Source organism: Schistocerca gregaria, chromosome 3 (assembly GCF_023897955.1).
Source record: "Schistocerca gregaria isolate iqSchGreg1 chromosome 3, iqSchGreg1.2, whole genome shotgun sequence".
Classification (NCBI taxonomy): Eukaryota; Metazoa; Arthropoda; class Insecta; order Orthoptera; family Acrididae; genus Schistocerca; species Schistocerca gregaria.
Window position 1 is genome coordinate 382,460,518 of NC_064922.1, and position 19,051 is coordinate 382,479,568.

At 39.5% G+C, this 19,051-nt stretch overlaps 1 protein-coding gene across 3 annotated transcripts in view; it reads left to right on the forward strand.

Annotated features, from left to right (window-relative positions):
* Positions 1–18,549, forward strand: part of LOC126355017 (vesicle-associated membrane protein 7) — a 56,677-nt gene extending 38,128 nt beyond the window's left edge. For all 3 annotated transcript variants that reach the window (XM_050005159.1, XM_050005158.1, XM_050005160.1), the window contains exons 5-7: positions 8,182–8,249; positions 8,333–8,425; positions 17,385–18,549. In XM_050005159.1, the coding sequence (XP_049861116.1) occupies positions 8,182–8,249; positions 8,333–8,425; positions 17,385–17,453 (230 nt within the window). In that variant the 3' untranslated portion in view covers positions 17,454–18,549. The remainder of the gene's footprint in view (positions 1–8,181; positions 8,250–8,332; positions 8,426–17,384) is intronic.
* The last annotated feature ends 502 nt before the right edge of the window (positions 18,550–19,051 follow it).

Consider the following 19,051-nt stretch of genomic DNA (forward strand, 5'->3'; position numbering starts at 1 on the left):
TGCTTGGAGATTCCTGACTCCCCTCCCTGGCCATGTTCCTTCTTTTTTCCCTTTTACTGTTTTTTATCGCCTTTTAGGTTTGTTTAATCCCTTCTACAATCCGCCCTTTTACACTCTGGCGGTTGAACGCTTTTAAATAGCATGTGGTCTTGCTTGTACTGCATCACAGGTGGGATATTTCCTCTCTTGAGGTTGCCCATTTACTGACTTCCCTCCTTGTGTTTTTATCATTGACGACACAACTGCACTTTTTTAGCCTTTTACCTTTTATCGTTTTTGACTCTTCTGAGCTGTCCCTCTGTCGGAACTGACCGCCTTTGTAACAAGGGACTGATGACCTTGCTGTTTGGTCCCTTCAACCCCAATCAACCAACCAACCAACCAACCAACCAACCAATAATGAAACAGTGTTGGTGATAGAACTAACCATTAGATCCAGAACTAAAGGGTAGACTTTCAATGACTACCATACGTTGTCGAAAAGTAAAGACAGTAAGAGCAAGCAAAACAGATTATGGGACTGATTGAAAAATTAATTAACAATTGTATAGAAATACAGATAGCAAAATGACTATATTAAATGAGACTTTATCAAGAATTCAGAAGTATTTTAAGTAACATAAACTGTGTCCACAGGCCTGGTGGACACATCACTACTTACCAACCGCCATGTCATCATTGGACGTGGTATGGAGGGGTGCGCAGTCAACACACCACTCCTCCCAGCCATTGTCAGTTTTCGTGACCTGGAACCGCTGCTTCTCAATCAATTAGCTCCTGAGTTGGCTTCATGACACTGAGTACACCTTGTTCCAGTCCTCTTACTAAGGAAAAATCCTCGGTAGTACTGAGAATCAAATAAAAGTCCTCCGCATGGCAGTCAGCTGCACTGACCACTCAGGTGTGGAGACTGACCGAATGTTTTAAGAGTTACTGTATGTTGTTACTATTAATCCCGATGACGATAAAAGTTCACTGTCTTCATTAGTAGGTGTGTTCTGTGACTTTCATATTTCTTCCTGGCTTCTAGCTTTGTATCAGAACAACTGTTGGAAGTTTTTGTGAGAAGTCTGACTCGATGGGTGGTTGGATGAGAAGTACTGGTCTTTATTTTCTAACCAGTAAGATAATTAATGTAAAAATTTCATTGTTATTTATCGCTCTTCTTAATTTGACTTTTATATTTGAGTGATCTATTCTTGGTTTAAAATATTCAGCAGTGTTCCTGGACTTGATTTTCATTGGGAACCTTAGCTCATGCATTTGAGAAATCCTAGTAAGTTTTTTTGTAAAACTGCCAAGCCTTAAGTCACTTGATTGTAATCCATAGGATGCCCAAAGGTCCTGCATGTAATAAAACGACATGTCTTAATAGGTATAATTGCATTACTGAGAGCTTCAAGTGATTTTTTTTTTTTTTCTTCCTCTCTTTCTTCTGTGTGTGTGAAGGCTGGTGAACTCTTCTCTTTACCCTGAGTGTCAGCTTGTAGTATGGTTACAACTTTCAGTCCCACAGTCTCCAGTTTTGAATGCTCTATTGACTTTTGAGCATTGGTGTCTTAAAATAAGAGTGTGGAGTGGGCCGTTTTGGGGCAGGCCTTAATTTTTTTACTAGGCATAGTCCATATAACTTCAGACAGGCTAGGAAAAATCTGACATTCATTGTCTCAGATGTTATTGAATTTAGCATATGTTAAAGTGAAGAAATACGTATCTTTTTGTTTCCTCCAAAAAAAATTTCTGCTCGGAGATACAGCCCTCAAAAAATTACACTGTGCATACCATTTTGAAGATAGGATTTTTGGAAAAAATTTTAAAATCTTTTGGAACAGTACTAGATATTTTGTTGGTTTTTTATTTGAAAGATAATTGCTTTATGATCCACCGTTTCTAGTTCACAAACAGTCCAATAACTTTCGCTTCGTTTCCATTTTTCCCACATCACTGATCATTTTTAGCCACTTCCCACAGGTTTTAACGTCATTATTTCTTCGTCGGACAATTGTTAGCCTCATTTTCATAATCTGCCACCAAAAAACCACTCCTTTTAATAAATTTACACGTAGTTTTTCCGAAATTTTCTCTAATTTCTCCACCCTTTAACGTGTTTTGGCGGCAACACAACCACCTAACCTTTATGCACATAGTTGTCTGCCAACCCAAGTTCACCACAGGATCAACATAGCTCAACTTTAACCAACTCTTTTTCGCCTTTTTTCACACCAGATCTCCAGTTGATTTCTAATTCCTTTATCTCTCCCCATATATTTTTATTTTCATTTTCATTTCAGCCTCATGTTACACTTTCCACTTTCTAATACCATGTCACCCTCACAACACCCCCACAACGATCCCATTAAGTTTTATTTACATTCCCTCCGCAAACATGCCTTCGACCTAGCCAAATTACGCTCCCATATTTTATTTTCTCAGGCTTGTCTGACATTTGGCATTACCTCCAAAGGCCTCACACTCAAAGTTCCCATCTCTGGCTGCAACCCTTCTTTTCATCAGTCCCTATACCAGTTCCAAACTGAGCAATCCATTGCCCTCACCCACCTAATCCTTCACCTACACATCAAATCAGCCAATGAACACACCCGTCAACTCCTGTCCTTACTAAAAGTCCTCAATCTTTCCTCTCCCACATCCACACCGGCTGTTCAGAGCATCCTCCTACAGGCCAACCGCAAATTACAAAAGCATGCCACCCTCCACCTCAAAAAACTATCCAATCTCCTGGTTTTCCACCTCCGGAAAGGCAACTCACTCACCCTTCACAACGTTTCCAGCAAACCTCAACCTCCTCTCATTGCACACAAACCCAGTCTCTCCCATCTACTCAATCTCCCACTTCCAGCTCCACTCCCTCCAAAACCTCAAAATTCCAATCAACACAATCTGGAGCCACAACACCCTAATTCAGTAGTTAATCTTTCCTCCAAGCCTCACTCCCAGTCCGAAACCTCTGTCCTATTCAAAGGCCTCACTTTCAGCCCCACTCCCAGATTCAACCAAACAGCCCTCATCAGAGATTTACTGTACTACACTCGTACTCTCTGCTGGAAATATCACTTTGCCACGAAGAAAAATGATCCTAATCCTACTCCTAATGATCCAACTCCCCATGACACTATCCAAATTGAACCCTGCCTGGAACAGTTCCGTCCTCCGTCACAGCGGGACCCACCTCCTCTTCCTCAAAATCACCCTCTCCAAACCTTCCAGGAATTTTTGATTTCCAGCCTTGCCTCTCAATCCTCCTCAAAAAACTTTAATCCTACTCCCAACATCACCACTGTTCAAGCCCAAGCTATCCGTGATCTGAAGGCTGACCGATCCATCGTCATTCTTCCGGCGGACAAGGGTTCCACAAACGTGGTTCTTGATCGTCGGGAGTATGTGGCTGAGGGACTGCGTCAGCTTTCAGACAACTCTACATACAAAGTTTGCCAAGGTAATCCCATTCCTGATGTCCAGGCGGAGCTTCAAGGAATCCTCAGAACCTTAGGCCCCCTACAAAACCTTTCACCTGACTCCATCAAACTCCTGACCCCACCGACACACTGCACCCCTACCTTCTACCTTCTTCCTAAAATTCACAAACCCAATCATTCCGGCCGCCCCATTGTAGCTGGTTACCAAGCCCCCACAGAACATCTCTCTGCCTATGTAGATCAACACCTTCAACCCATTACATGCAGTCTCCCATCCTTCATCAAAGACACCAACCACTTTCTCGAACACCTGGAATCCTTACCCAATTTGTTACCCCCAGAAACCATCCTTGTAACCATTGATGCCACTTCATTATACACAAATATTCCGCACGTCCAGGGCCTCGCTGCGATGGAGCACTTCCAATCACGCCAATCACCTGCCACCCTACCTAAAACCTCTTTCCTCATTACCTTAGCCAGCTTCATCCTGACCCACAACTTCTTCACTTTTGAAGGCCAGACATACCAACAATTAAAGGGAACAGCCATGGGTACCAGGATGGCCCCCTCGTACGCTAACCTATTCATGGGTTACCCAAGCCTGCCAACCCAAAGTTTGGTACAGATTTATTGATGACATCTTCATGATCTGGACTCACAGTGAAGAACAACTCCAGAATTACCTCAACTCCTTTGGTTCCATCAGATTCACCTGGTCCTACTCCAAATCCCATGCCACTTTCCTTGACGTTGACCGCCATCTGTCCAATGGCCAGCTTCACACATCCGTCCACATCAAACCCACCAACAAGCAACAGTACCTCCATTATGACAGCTGCCACCCATTCCATATCAAACGGTCCCTTCCCTTCAGCCTAGGCCTTCGTGGCAAACGAATCTGCTCCAGTCCTGAATCCCTGAACCATTACACCAACAACCTGAAAACAGCTTTCGCATCCCGCAACTACCCTCCCGACCTGGTACAGAAGCAAATAACCAGAGCCACTTCCTCATCCCCTCAAACCCAGAACCTCTCACAGAACAACTCCAAAAGTGCCCCACTTGTGACAGGATACTTTCCGGGACTGGATCAGACTCTGAATGTGGCTCTCCAGCAGGGATACGACTTCCTAAAATCCTGCCCCAAAATGAGATCCATCCTTCATGAAATCCTCCCCACTCCACCAAGAGTGTTCCGCCGTCCACCTAACCTTCGTAACCTCTTGGTTCATCCCTATGAAATCCCCAAACCACCTTCCCTACCGTCTGGCTCCTACCCTTGTAATCGCCCCCTGTGTAAAACCTGTCCTATGCACCCTCCCACCACCACCACCACCTACTCCAGTCCTGTAACCCGGAAGGTGTACACGATCAAAGGCAGAGCCACATGTGAAAGCACCCATGTGATTTACCAACTGACCTGCCTACACTGTGACGCTTTCTATGTGGGAATGACCAGCAACAAACTGTACCTTGCTGTTTCTGAGGTGTTGGCCAAACGAACAAAATTTCTTCTTTCTTTTTCTTTGAAGTGCGTGCAATATGAGTTCGCTCATCACTTTGAGTCCAAATATGAATCTTCTGAATTCTGTTCACAGGAGTAGTTTGTTTGGACCATTCTTCTTTTTTCTGCTCACAGAATTCTTCGATTTCCTCTTTGCATGAAAGAACGAGGACTTTGGATGTGTAAGATTTCATGACTCTCATAAAATCCTCAGCATTTTGAATTGCAGCTGTATTTGGTCTGGAAGGATTAAATTTAGTAGCATGGTGCTTCAGCAGGGCTGCTACACCATCACAAGGCCGTATCCCCGTGACCAGTAGCACTGTATACCCAGTCGGTTGGCCCAAGTGACTTACTCAATTCAAATAGTTGGTAACAATTTTTAAAATGAATAGGAGCACCATTAGAAATAACATTATCTTCTCTGCCCCTGTTTGCAGTTGAAGAATTTTACACATGGATAGCATAGCATGTGCTGAGTCATGTCCTGTGTCATCACTTACAACTGCAATACTTGTGGTCTTGTTTTGAAAATATGTCCTTCCTGTAAAAACTGAAACCTGGCCATTACTCCAATGATACCCTTGTACTCTTGTGGGAGAATTACAAACCATTTCTCAGCAAAATCGCAATGAAACACTAAACATAGTTCTTCAGCCTGTACACAGCCTTTCACATCTGCAATGTGTTGTTGCAGTTTCTTCAGATGCTGATGTGTCACCGCTTCACTGACCATTTAATAAAATCTTCAATGAAACGGTCAAAGGCAACAGTTTTCTTAATTTGTTTATTTTCCTCCCTTGTCTCACATGTAATGCCAACAGATTTATCTGTGACATCTTCCAGGCCAGGTGTCTAAAGGCAGCTATCCCTTTCCAGGACAGTCACCACATTCTTAAAACAAACAACTCGCTCGCTTTGCGTCACAGACTACTAATGACTTCACACGCCTAACCAAGGTGTCATATGTCACGTGCCCCAGTAGGTTCTTCAAAGTTACCACACAAAGTTCAAAATTTGTGCAGTACACAGATAAACAGACATCTCTAGGTGGATGTAGAACTATCCACTTAGGTCACAGTGCATAAAATTTTGATCTTCCAGTATGTGAAGTTATGTAGTTGCTCTTATAAATTGCAATTGTTTCTTTAATACTGCGAGTCGTGTACCTTTTCACTTTCACAGCTTCTTGACCTTCAACTATTACAGTTATAGGGTCTTTTTTTTTTTGTTGGCACTCTGGTGAGAACAGTCCCATTTATCTTCCAGATGAAATGACTGCACTATTTGAACTTGAGCTGCTTCTACAGGATGGCCATAATGGGGATCTGGTCTTCCAGAGACTCCTTTTACAGACATCACATTTCTTGATTTGTCTACCATGTATTTTGATACTAATGACACGTGGTTCAAAACATTTTCTTTGAAAATGTCTTTGGAATAATAGTTAAAACTTGCACCTTTTCACTGTAGAATGTACAATATTCAACAGCTGAAATGATATTTGTGAAAAATTCTTGGCAAAGGTGCAAGAGTGCTTTGGTTCATTTTATTTTGAAGATGGAATTTCTACTTTGAAGAGTGTGGTCAGTTTTGCTGTAGTGTGTTCATACATAGCTTTAGTGATTTCTCTGCACTTTCTTGATGCATAAAGCTTACGACTCGACTTCACTGACCAGTTTAACAGGACTAACACCCACCTCTGTAGTTGACTGATTCGGGGTGTTTAATTCTTCCTCTGTTGATGCAAAATCTGCATGATCTGCACCATGGAGGCTTCACCTGGTTCAGATACTATCATTGTTGTTGTTATGTCAAAACATTTAGAACACACAAAGTTGTCACTGGAAACATATTCACTTTGAAACAGTCTTCAAATGAGAACACATATTTTCAACCTGAACAAAGTCTGTTTTTTTGTTTGTCTTATATATATCACTCTTTTATGGATATGCAAATAGTCAGCACAATTCACTCTCCTGTGGCCCCAGTCGGAAGACATTTCAAACAGTCCTTTTCACAAAACACATCGCAACTGTATCAACTGGCAAATTTCTCATGAAAATGCAGAACTCACTGTATGGTCTCAGATTTCTTAGAAGCCTCTTCCCTAAACAAATTAGCACTGAACAACTAAGATATAGAAACCTGCAATGAACCGGCATGACAAAGAAACTGACAACAAACTGCAACAAAGTGGAAAAGAAATATCTTCAGCAATGAAAGTGGAAAAGAAATAACTGCAACAAAGAAAGCAGTGGTTACCTCTTCTTGGAGCTGTGCGTCGTCATCAAAACGCTGCATAGCCAACCACTTCTTCATTGCTGGGAGTAAGTGGAAGTCACTCGGTGCCAGGTCGGGACTGTACAGCAGATGAGGAAACAACTCCCACTTAAAAGATTAGAGAACTTCACGAGTAGCATTTGCCATGTGGGACGGGCGTTGTCGTGAATCAGCAAGATCTTTAAGCCCAACTTTCCCCTGCGCTTGTTTTGTATTGCTCTTCTGAGGTTGTGCAGAGTTTGGCAATACCTTTCAGAATTTATTGTAGTGCCTCTTTCCAGGAAATCCACAAAAATCGTATTTCTACCGGGTTACTGGTTAACCATGTGGTTGAAGGCGCAGGCGGCCGAATTTTATGATGAAGGAATTTCCAAGCTCGTCCATCGCTATGATAAGTGCCTTAATTTAAATGGCAACTATGTAGAAAAGTAGTATTTAAGTGTGGCTTTCATCTGTATATAAAAAAATTCCAATACTTCATTTATTTTTAATTCCTAAACGTAATGTACTTTATGGATAGCCCTCATATTATGCCATTATATAATTGAACAAATGTTCAATAAAAGTCCTCTCTGGTATGTGTGAGAATACACATGAATCTTAAGAAATGTGAAATCTCCAGTCATAGCCAAGGAGTTATCCTTGACACAGTGTCTTGGAACAAAGGCCACATTTTTCTGGAAAAAAAAATGTGGCTTGAGGTGTAGTATGGCAAGTAATGGTTCGTTGTTAGCAAACACACACCTTACCAAAATTGAGAAAACTTGTTCTGTATTATGAAGTATAATACTCAAAGTGAAATGAAATTCAATCGGGGAAAAGGATGTTTTGGGCGGCAGGAGGAAAAAAGAGAGTGGTAGAGGCATCTGCATATTTGGGATGTTATAACTATATTAAGTTGTAATTGCAACCTGGCATAGACACTCTATTTCAAATGAAAATATTTCTTCACAGAAAATGTTGCACGAAGAGGGGAAAGGCTGGAGCTTCTGGTGAACAAGACTGAAAATCTCAGTGCAAATGTAAGTACCCAGTACTGTTTAGGAACGTACAGAATTATTGGATATGTGACCTCACATTCTGATACCTGTATCTTTGTTTTCAGTCGGTCACTTTTCGGAAAACTAGCCGAAATCTTGCAAGGTCAATGTTCTGGAAGAATGTCAAACTCTATGTTATTATTGGTGTAGTTATTACGGTGAGTAGTGAGTTTGCATGCCTTTGGTGTATCCTGCTTTCATTATTGATATTAGTTTATCTGTTAATCATGTGAAATTCCTTATTACCTTAGAAGAGCTGTTGGTTCTGTAGCAGATTTGGCTTCTTTGGTTTTGGAAGTATAATGTGCATCTTTGAGGCATCTCTGCTAGTTATTTTGATCTACATAAAAAAAAGAAAAGGAAAAAAACCTTAATTCAGTTCAGAGAATTTGATCTGCCTTACAACATTTTGTGTGTAGATTTTAAATGATCATTGTGGTAAAAATAAACATTGATTATAACAGATAAGACTCAGTTGTAGTACAGAAAATTATATTGTATCAAATGTACATTACTCCTCAAAAGAAGTAGTGACATGAAGTTTAACAGAAAACGTTGCTGTAAGTCTTTGAAATGAATTTGTTGTTTTTATTGTCTTTGATCCGATGACTGGTTTGATGAAACTCTCCATGCTAGTCAAATCCATAAAAGATTCTGCACATCTGCCCAACTAGTGCGCTCTCTCTCTCTCTCTCTCTCTCTCTCTCTCTCTCTCTCTCTCTCTCTCTCTCTCTCTCTCTCTCTCTGCCTCCCCTCCTCCCCCCCCCCCCCCCCCCATCTGCCCCCTTCCATTATGAAACTGAGTGATGGTATCTTGTTCTTGATGCCTCATTATCCTGTCAACCCATATCTTCTTTTAGTCAAGTTGTGCCTTAAATTTCTTTTCTCCCCGGTGTGATTCAGTAGTTCTTAGTTAGTTATCTAACCTACCTGCCTAATCTTAAGCATTTTTCTAAACTTCTAGTATCTTGTTATCTGAACTGTTTATTACCCACATTTCACTTCCATACAAGGCTATATTCCAAACAAATGCCTTCAGAAAAGGCATCAAAACCTTTGAATATGTATTCAAAATTTAAAAGCAATTTTTTCTATAAATGCTTGTGTTAACAAATTCCCTTTTTTATTTATTTTATTTTTTTATTATACTTTTCTTGCTGTTGCCAGACTGCATTTTAAATGTTGTACTTCAGTCACCATCAGTTACTTTGTGTTCCAAACTGCAAAACTCATTTACTTCTTTTAGTGTCCTTATTTTTTAATCTAATTCCCCCAGCAGTGATTGATTTAACTGAACAGCATTGTATTACCTCTATTATACCTTTGTTTTATAAATTTTTTACAGGACCCAATCCATTCTGTTACACTGCTCTTCCAAGTCCATTCCTGTCTGACAGAATTAGTGTCTCATCAGGAAACCTCAAAGTATTTCTTTTTTTCTGAACATTAGTTCCCATTTCAAATTTCTCTTTGGTTTCCTTTGCCACTTGTTCAGTGTACATGCTGAAATAACATGGGTGATTGTAATTCTGTCTGTCTCTTCTAAACTAATGTGTGTCCTGTTCATGCATTTTGACTCTTACATCTGCAGTCTGGTTTCTGAAATAATTGTAAATAACAATAATTGACAATGAACGAAAGTAGTGTTCAACTTCTAAACTCAGTGACAGAAAATGTAACTTTATTAATACTAAAGACAACACATAACACAGAAAGTAATCTTCCAGTCAGCGAATACTTAGTTATTCTGAAATTTCACATGTCTGCAAGTCACAATTTGCGTTGTAATGTCTAACATCCCCACCAGATTGCAAACACATTTTATCGATAAAATACAAATGGTTTTTTCGTATATTCTTCCTTTAGTCATCTACCATGTCACATCCTTTAATGAACACAAACTTGATTTTTGTTCTCACAAAATTTCCCGTGAGATAGTGTAGACAGATATTGATGTGTTTCACCTTTGCATCGTAGCAGTTCAGTCTTTAATGGACTTTGTCACAATGTGTGGCTAGTGTCAAACAATGGAAAATCCAGGATTGAATGTTACAATGTGTGACTAGTGTGTTATTCCATGTTCACAAAGTTTGTTTGTAGCTGTTGAAGCCACAGAGCTTCGTGAGCTACCAATGCCATCACTTTGTATTCTGCTTCCACCGTAGAAAAGACTATGTTTCGATTTTTCATGAATTCCATGCAACACCGCCAGAGGTGTCTTTCCATCAATCGTTTTAAAAGGTGATCTGTTCATAATGTTGGCAGCTGTCACTGTTGCCTATGCCCAAAATTGTTTAGGTAAACTAACATCAAATAACATACAATCACTTCTTTCCATCAGTGACTGTGTTAATGTTGTCTAAAAGTGCAAGCAGCTGAGGAGAGTATGGAGTAGTCTTCTGATGCCCAATACCATTTCTGTTCAAGAAGTTTTCAAAATCTTTCTTACACTACTCTTTACCACTAAATGGATGATTTTTATTTTCTTCTTGGTTTCGTTTTCTGCTAGGTTTTTGTAAGCCTTGGAAGCTCCCAACACACTGATTTCATTATCCAGAAAATACAAATACACCGCCATTTGCCTGTGTGAATCAGGTGTAATACTTGCGAAGCTCTTAAACGAGCTTTATTGAATGGCAATCTGGTTTGCATCACTTAGACATATCATGCATGTAACAGGTTCTTTACTCTCAGTTGGAGACAAATTTACATCTTTAGTACAATGTAGTAGTTTTTCTGTCATTTAAATTCAAATACAAATTATTTATCATTATAACAAATTATTTATCACTGAGCACACAGATGTTCCCTTCCTGCTGTCTATATCACAGGCATCATGTCTAAAATTTAGTTTGCACCCGTTTTTAACCATTGCAATAACTGCCAAAAAATTAGCAGTAGGTTTACCTGAATTCTTCTTGGGTCAATTTTGGTACCACAAATGCAGTCTGAGTCTGCCATGTTCTAAATAAGCTTGTAATCAGAACTTCCTGCTCCCATTAAAATTAATGAGTTTCTCAGTATGGAACTGATTTTGATTGAAACTTTACATTTTTGTTTGTTAAATATAGGAAAAATAGTGTGTAACAGTTCACTTAAAAAATAACTGTAATTACTGTGTTTTTGTCAGCTTTTCACTGAAGTTTTAATCACTTTTTGCATTGGTAACCACAAACCCATGAACCATGGACCCTGCTGTTGGTTGGGAGGCTTGCGTGCCTCAGCGATACAGATGGCCGTACCATAGGTGCAACCACAACGGAGGGGTATCTGTTGAGAGGCCAGACAAACGTGTGGTTCCTGAAGAGGGGCAGCAGCCTTTTCAGTTGTTGCAGGGGCAACAGTCTGGATGATTGACTGATCTGGCCTTGTAACACTAACAAAAACGACCTTGCTGTGCTGGTACTGCGAACGGTTGAAAGTGAGGGGAAATTACAGCCGTAATTTTTCCCGTGAGCATGCAGCTTTACTGTATGGTTAAATGATGGTGGCGTCCTCTTGGGTAAAATATTCTGGAGGTAAAATAGTCCCCCATTCGGATCTCCGGGCAGGAACTACTCAAGAGGACGTCGTTATCAGGAGAAAGAAAACTGGCGTTCTACGGATCAGAGCGTGGAATGTCAGATCCCTTGATCAGGCAGGTAGGTTAAAAAATTTAAAAAGGGAAATGGATAGGTTAAAGTGACATATAGTGGGAATTAGTGAAGTTCAGTGGCAGGAGGAACAAGACTTTTGGTCAGGTGAATACAGGGTTATAAATCCAAAATCAAATAGGGGTAATGCAGTAGTAGTTTTGATAATGAATAAAAAAAATAGGAGTGCGGGTAAGCTACTACCCACAGCATTGTGAACGCATTATTGTGGCCAAGATAGACATAAAGCCCATGCCTACTACAGTAGTACAAGTTTATATGCCAATTAGCTCTGCAGATGATGAAGAAATTGATGAAATGTATGATAATAGAAATTATTCAGGTAGTGAAGGGAGACGAAAATTTAATAGCCATGGGTGACTGGAATTCGAGAGTAGGAAAAGGGAGAGAAGGAAACACAGTGGGTGAATATGGACTGGGGGAGAGAAATGAAGCCGGCTGTGGTGGTCTCGCAGTTCTAGGCGCTCAATCCGGAACCACGTGACTGCTACGGTCGCAGGTTCGAATCCTGCCTCGGGCATGGCTGTGTGTGATGTCCGTAGGTTAGTTAGGTTTAATTAGTTCTAAGTTCTAGGCGACTGATGACCACAGATGTTAAGTCGCATAGTGCTCGGAGCCATTTTAACCATTTTGAAAGAAATGAAAGAGGAAGCCGCCTGGTAGAATTTTGCACAGAGCATAACTTAATCATAGCTAACACTTGGTTCAAGAATCATAAAAGGAGGTTGTATACGTGGACGAATCCTGGAGGTACTAAAAGGTATCAGATAGAGTATATAATGGTAAGACAGAGATTTAGGAACCAGGTTTTAAATTGTAAGACATTTCCAGTGGCAGATGTGAACTCTGACCACAATCTATTGCTTATGAACTGTAGATTAAAACTGAAGAAACTGCAAAAACGTGCGAATTTAAGGAGGTGGGACCTGGATAAACTGAGTAAACCAGGGGTTGTACAGAGTTTCAGGGAGAGCATAAGGGAACAATTGACAGCAATGGGGGAAAGAAACACAGTAGAAGGAGGATGGGTAGCTCCGAGGGATGAAGTAGTGAAGGCAGCAGAGGATAAAGTAGGTAAAAAGATGAGGGCTAGTAGAAATCCTTGGGTAACAGAAGAAATATTGAATTTTATTGATGAAAGGAGATAATATAGATATGCAGTAAATGAAGAAGGCAAAAAGGAATACAAATATGTCAAAAATGAGATCGACAGGAAGTGCAAAATGGCTAACTTGTATGACTATCAAGAGCTCAGATGGAAACCCAGTTCTAAGCAAAGAAGGGAAAGCAGAAAGGTGGAAGCAGTATATAGACGGTCTATACAAGGGCGATGTATTTGAGGACAAAATTATGGGAATGGCAGAGGATGTAGATGAAGATGAAATGGGAGATATGAGACTGCGTGAAGAGTTTGACAGAGCACTGAAAGACCTGAGTAGAAACAAGGCCCCCGGAGTAGACAACATTCCATTAGAACTACTGACGGTCTTGGGAGAGCCAGTCCTGATGAAACTCTACCATCTGGTGAGCAAGATGTATGAGACAGGCAAAATACCTTCAGACTCCAAGAAGAATATAATAATTCCAATCCCAAAGAAAGCAGTTGTTAACAGATGTGAAAATTACCGAACTATCAGTTTAATAAGTCACGGCTGCAAAATACTAACATGAATTCTTTACAGATGAATGGAAAAACTGGTAGAATCCAACTTCGGTGAAGATCAGTTTGGATTTCGCAGAAATGTTGGAACACATGAGGCAATACTGACCCTAAGATTTATCTTAGAAGAAAGATTAAGGAAAGGTAAACCAGCGTTTCTAGCATTTGTAGACTTAGAGAAAGCTTTTGGCAATTTTGACTGGAATACTCTTTCAAATTCTAAAGGTGGCAGGGGTAAAATACAGGGAGCAAAAGGCTATTTACAATTTGTACAGAAACCAGATGGCAGTTGTAAGAGTCGAGGGGCATGAAAGGGAAGCAGTGGTTGGGAAAGGAGTGAGACAGGGTTGTAGCCTCTCCCCAATGTTATTCAATCTGTATATTGAGAAAGCAGTAAAGGAAACAAAAGAAAAATTCGGAGTAGGTATTAAAATTCATGGAGAAGAAATAAAAACTTTGAGGTTCGCCGATGACATCGTAATTCTATCAGAGACAGCAAAGGACTTGGAGGAGCAGTTGAACGGAATGGACAGTGTCTTGAAAGGAGGATATAAGATGAACATCAACAAAAGCAAAACGAGGATAATGGAATGTAGTCAAATTAAATGCTGAGGGAATTAGATTAGGAAATGAGACACTTAAAGTAGTAAAGGAGTTTTGCTATTTGGGGAGCAAAATAACTGATGATAGTCGAAGTAGAGAGGATATAAAATGGAGACTGGCAATGGCAAGGAAAGCGTTTCTGAAGAAGAGAAATTTGTTAACATCGAGTATAGATTTAAGTGTCAGGAAGTCGTTTCTGAAAGTATTTGTATGGAGTGTAGCCATGTATGGAAGTGAAATATGGACAATAACTAGTTTGACAAGAAGAGAACAGAAGCTTTTGAAATGTGGTGCTACAGAAGAATGCTGAAGATTAGATGGGTAGATCACATAACTAATGAGGAGGTATTGATTAGAATTGGGGAGAAGAGGAGTTTGTGGCACAACTTGACAAGAAGAAGGGACCGGTTGGTAGGACATGTTCTGAGGCATCAAGGGATCACAAATTTAGCATTGGAGGGTAAAAATTGTAGAGGGAGACAAAGAGATGAATACACAAAGCAGATTCAGAAGGACGTAGGTTGCAGTAAGTACGGGGAGATGAAGAAGCCTCACAGGATAGAGTAGCATGGAAAGCTGCATCAAACCAGTCTCAGGACTGAAGACCATGACAACAACAACAACGACAACAACAAAACATTTCTCAAGCTCTACTACCATGAAGAAAATTTTATGCGGTTATTTGCAAGAAAGGAGAAGCTATCTTTAATTGTTAGATGCAACAATAGGAAGTATACAGAATGAGATTTTCACTCTGCAGCGGAGTGTGTGCTGATATGAAACTTCTTGGCATATTAAAACTGTGTGTCGGACCGAGACTCGAATTCGGAACCTTTGCCTTTCACGGGCAAGTGCTCTACCGACTGAGCTACCCAAGCACGACTCACGCCCCGTCCTCACAGCTTTACTTCTGCCAGTACCTCGTCTCCTACCTTCCAAACGTTACAGAAGCTCTCCTGTGAATCTTGCAGAAGAAAGGATATTGCAGAGACATGGCTTGGCCACAGCCTGGGGGATGTTTCCAGAATGAGATTTTCACTCTGCAGCGGAGTGTGCACTGATATGAAACTTCTACCTCAGTCAGTAGAGCCCGCGAAAGGCAATGGTCCCGAGTGCGAGTATTGGTCCGGCACACAGTTGTAATCTGCCAGGAAGTTTCATAGGAAGTATAACTTTCTTAACAACATAGATTATATGTAACACTGAACATTTTCTTTCAGTCAGTGAATACTTGGATATACTCTGTAATTTCATATGACAGTGAGAGCATACAATAACTTGCAGTCAGACGCCATGTGTCAGGAACCATGATCACGGTTGCTGTAATGAATGAACAAACACTGTTCAGTTCACTACTTCTTTCATTAATTATTACAGGTTTCAATCTGCCCAATATCAGATGAGGCACCACAAGATGCAGTTTGTCAGCAATGATAATAATGAAGAATATATCAAGTTCAGCTTGATCTTCCTGGTGTGAACGTCTATCAGACTTTCCATTCTTCCATTAATAACTCATGTCAGTATTTTGCAACAATGACCTATTACATTTCTCTTCAAATGAAAGAGTATTTTGTCTTCTCATATACCTTGCGCATCAGGTGGGATAGTTTTGCCATGGGATAATCTCCCAAGAATCTCAGTAAGTCTGAGATAGAAGCCACAGGAAAGCACCTACAGTTGGCGACACTGTCTTTTAGTTCTCTGTCAAATTCTTCTTGCAGTATTATATCTCCCATCTCATCTTCATTTATTTTGTCTTCTCTCTCTGTAATACTGTTGTAAAGTTCATTGCCTGTTTGTAGCTAGTCTGTATATTACTTCCACATTTCAGTCTCCTTTCTTCTTCTCAGCACTGACTTGCATCTGAGCTCTGAAGATTTCTACAGGTATTTCTCTTTTCTCAAAAGGTTTCTTGAATTTTTCTCTAGCTGGTTTCTACCTTTCCCATAGCCATGCATGCATCTTTCTCCTCTATCCATTCATACTTCGCGGTTTTGCGCTTTCTGCCAACCTCTGATGTTTTAGACATTTGTATTACCTTTTGCTGTTTCATTTGATATCTTTATACATTTTCTCCTTTCATCAGTTAAATTCAACAAAGTACACGCACGCAACTGCACCGTACTCACGGCAAGACAAGAAGCAACTGCAGGTGTTACCATGTGTGTAGTTGTGTGCGTGAATATGTGTTTTGCTAAGGATGATGCAAGAAGTCGAAAGTTAGTGTAAATACTGTATTCTGTTCAGTGATCCTACAGGCCCCACATCCGTCAGCTATAGGTTAGTGGTTGCCTTTATTCTATGCATTATTCCATCTAGGAAATTAAAGTGTTAGAAGTTCAGTAACCTGTGTATTACACTAGGTTTTCTATTGGACTTTGTATTTTTGCATGTTTTATCCCATTTTGCCTTTACTATTTCATCACTCGTAGCTACCTGTGTGCTTTCTGTTGTTTTTTCCTTCTGTTTTATGAAATCATTGCCTAATACTTTTTCAAACTCTTAACAAGCTTTGGTTCTTATCCAGGTCACATCTCCGTAATTTCCTAATTTTCTGCAGTTTCTTGAGTTTTAATGTGCAGTTCACTACCAATAAATTATGGTCAGAGCTCATATCTGTCCCTGTAAGTGTTTTTCAGTTTAAATTCTCTTACCATTACGTAATCTGTATGAAACCTTCTGGTGACTCCATGCCTCTTCACGTGATTGAACTGCTTTCATGCTTAAACTGTCACCAACAATTAAATTGTGCTCTGTGCCAAAGTCTACCAGGTAGCTCCCCCTTTCATCACTTTCCCATCATTTTATTTTCTTCTGTTATTTTTCCTTCCCCTCCTTTTCGTATTACCAAATTCCATTCCTCCCATAACATAAATTTTTTATCTCGTTTAACTACATAACTAATTTCTTTTATCTCATCATACATTATTTCAGTGTCATAATTGCTCTTTCTTATAGAGATAAAATTTAAGTAAATAACACTTGATTTTTATGTTTTTATTATTTGTTAGTTAATAACACACTATACAGTTGCTGTTTCTGTATCATGGATTGTGGGAAGACTTACGTGGGATTCTCCTGTTTTTGAAATTTACATTAAATTTTCTGTTAAAATTTTGTATATCACTGCTAAAATTTTGCATTTCATAAATATGAACTTCATTTTGCTAATTGTGTTTGTCTGCAATTTTCTTGTAGGTTCTGATTTACTTCATCGTATCAATGGCATGTGGTGGTTTGGCATGGCAGAACTGTGTGGGCAGTTAGATGGATCACATGTGTGAGACAGTCAAACAGGAGAATAAAATGCGTAATGAAGATGTGGCAAATCATTAAATTCTTGCCATATCAGACTGAAAAGTGAAAGAATGACATGTTGAAGTGTTCTACACTTAAAAGTTTTATAGATGTTTTCGTATCACATTGTATATTAATAGCTTTCTGGCTTCTGCCTGGTGAAATTCATTTTGTGACTGTTGTAATATATATGTAATTATCAGTAGTAAATTCCATATTTGTTGTATGCAAAATCCCAGATTAAGAGAATGTGTAAAAGTAATTAAATTTTTGGAACTGGTCACTGCTCACAGTATAGATGAAGCCACGAGCAAAATGAAGGAAAAAATATGCTGTGTCAGAAGTGTCCACTTCAGATTTTTAAAGTGTTACTAAAATGGTCGAGGGAGCAGTGGCAAAAGGCATGAATACATTTCAGTTAGCATATCAAGTAGAAGCCAGCTACTATCATTAGATGACAGAAAAGAATCATAAAATGTCTTTAAAGCTTTGTTGTCGAAGTGTGTTGTAACACTTAAACTTAAAACTTAATCTAAGAATTATTTAGGTTTTTGTGGCTACGGATACTAGTAACACTTCATCAACAAACTCTTTGACAAAGTGCAGCATCATTCTTTCTGTGTGGTTTCATCTTTATTTATATAAGTTAATTATCGATGGCAAGAGACCCAGGTTGTGTTGTGCTACGCATACCGCATGAACCTGTTTGAAACAGTTTCAGAGAAGTTATCTGTGTTAATATTTATGGGTAAGATTTATGTAAAGATCACACGTTTTCTGTAGAGCATATGTTTTACCATCTTGTTCTCTGGGAAGAACTAGTTAATTTGGAACAACCAGAAACAGTCACAGGTTTCAGTGCATTCTGTTTCTCACCATGGTTTTATCTGTGAGCTGAATGGTGATGTGTATTTGATAACTGTCATGTGTCTTAACAGTTGTCTAAAGAAAATATTTTATTAGCAGTGATCAGATGTAATATTTGCTTACAACGTAGTTTGTCTGTTTTATTATTATAGCAGCTTGTTTTCAGTTTTTTGTTAGTAAAAGTATGCTTTTAAAAGTGTTTCAGTTGATATGTTTTTCACAAGTGAAAACGAGAGGTCTGCATTAATGATTACATGATGATGCAAAAGAAATCTTAAAGACATATTAATTACTTAAGTTGTGAGCATTGCAAAGCACCCAGTAGTTAACGATAGTTTAATACAAGCAAGAAACAGTTCTGTGTTGTATTTTGATGACCGCTCTTGTCATGAGTTCATTTATGGCAAAACAGTTCCAAATTGAATGGCAAGAAAGGAAAGAATTTAAAACTTGCTCCAAGATTGCCACATTAAATTAAAGTCAGTGTCTCTCTCTCTCTCTCTCTCTCTCTCTCTCTCTCTCTCTCTCTCTCTCTCTCTCATATGGCCCAACAACAGCCTACATTTAACATGTTTTAGATGTATTTTTACATTCATTTCATCTGTAGCCCTAGCGCATTTTAGCCTGCTGTTTCATCTGAATTCAGAGGAAACTTTTTATTCTACCAGTAACCAATTGTCATTTCAAGAAAAAGGACGATC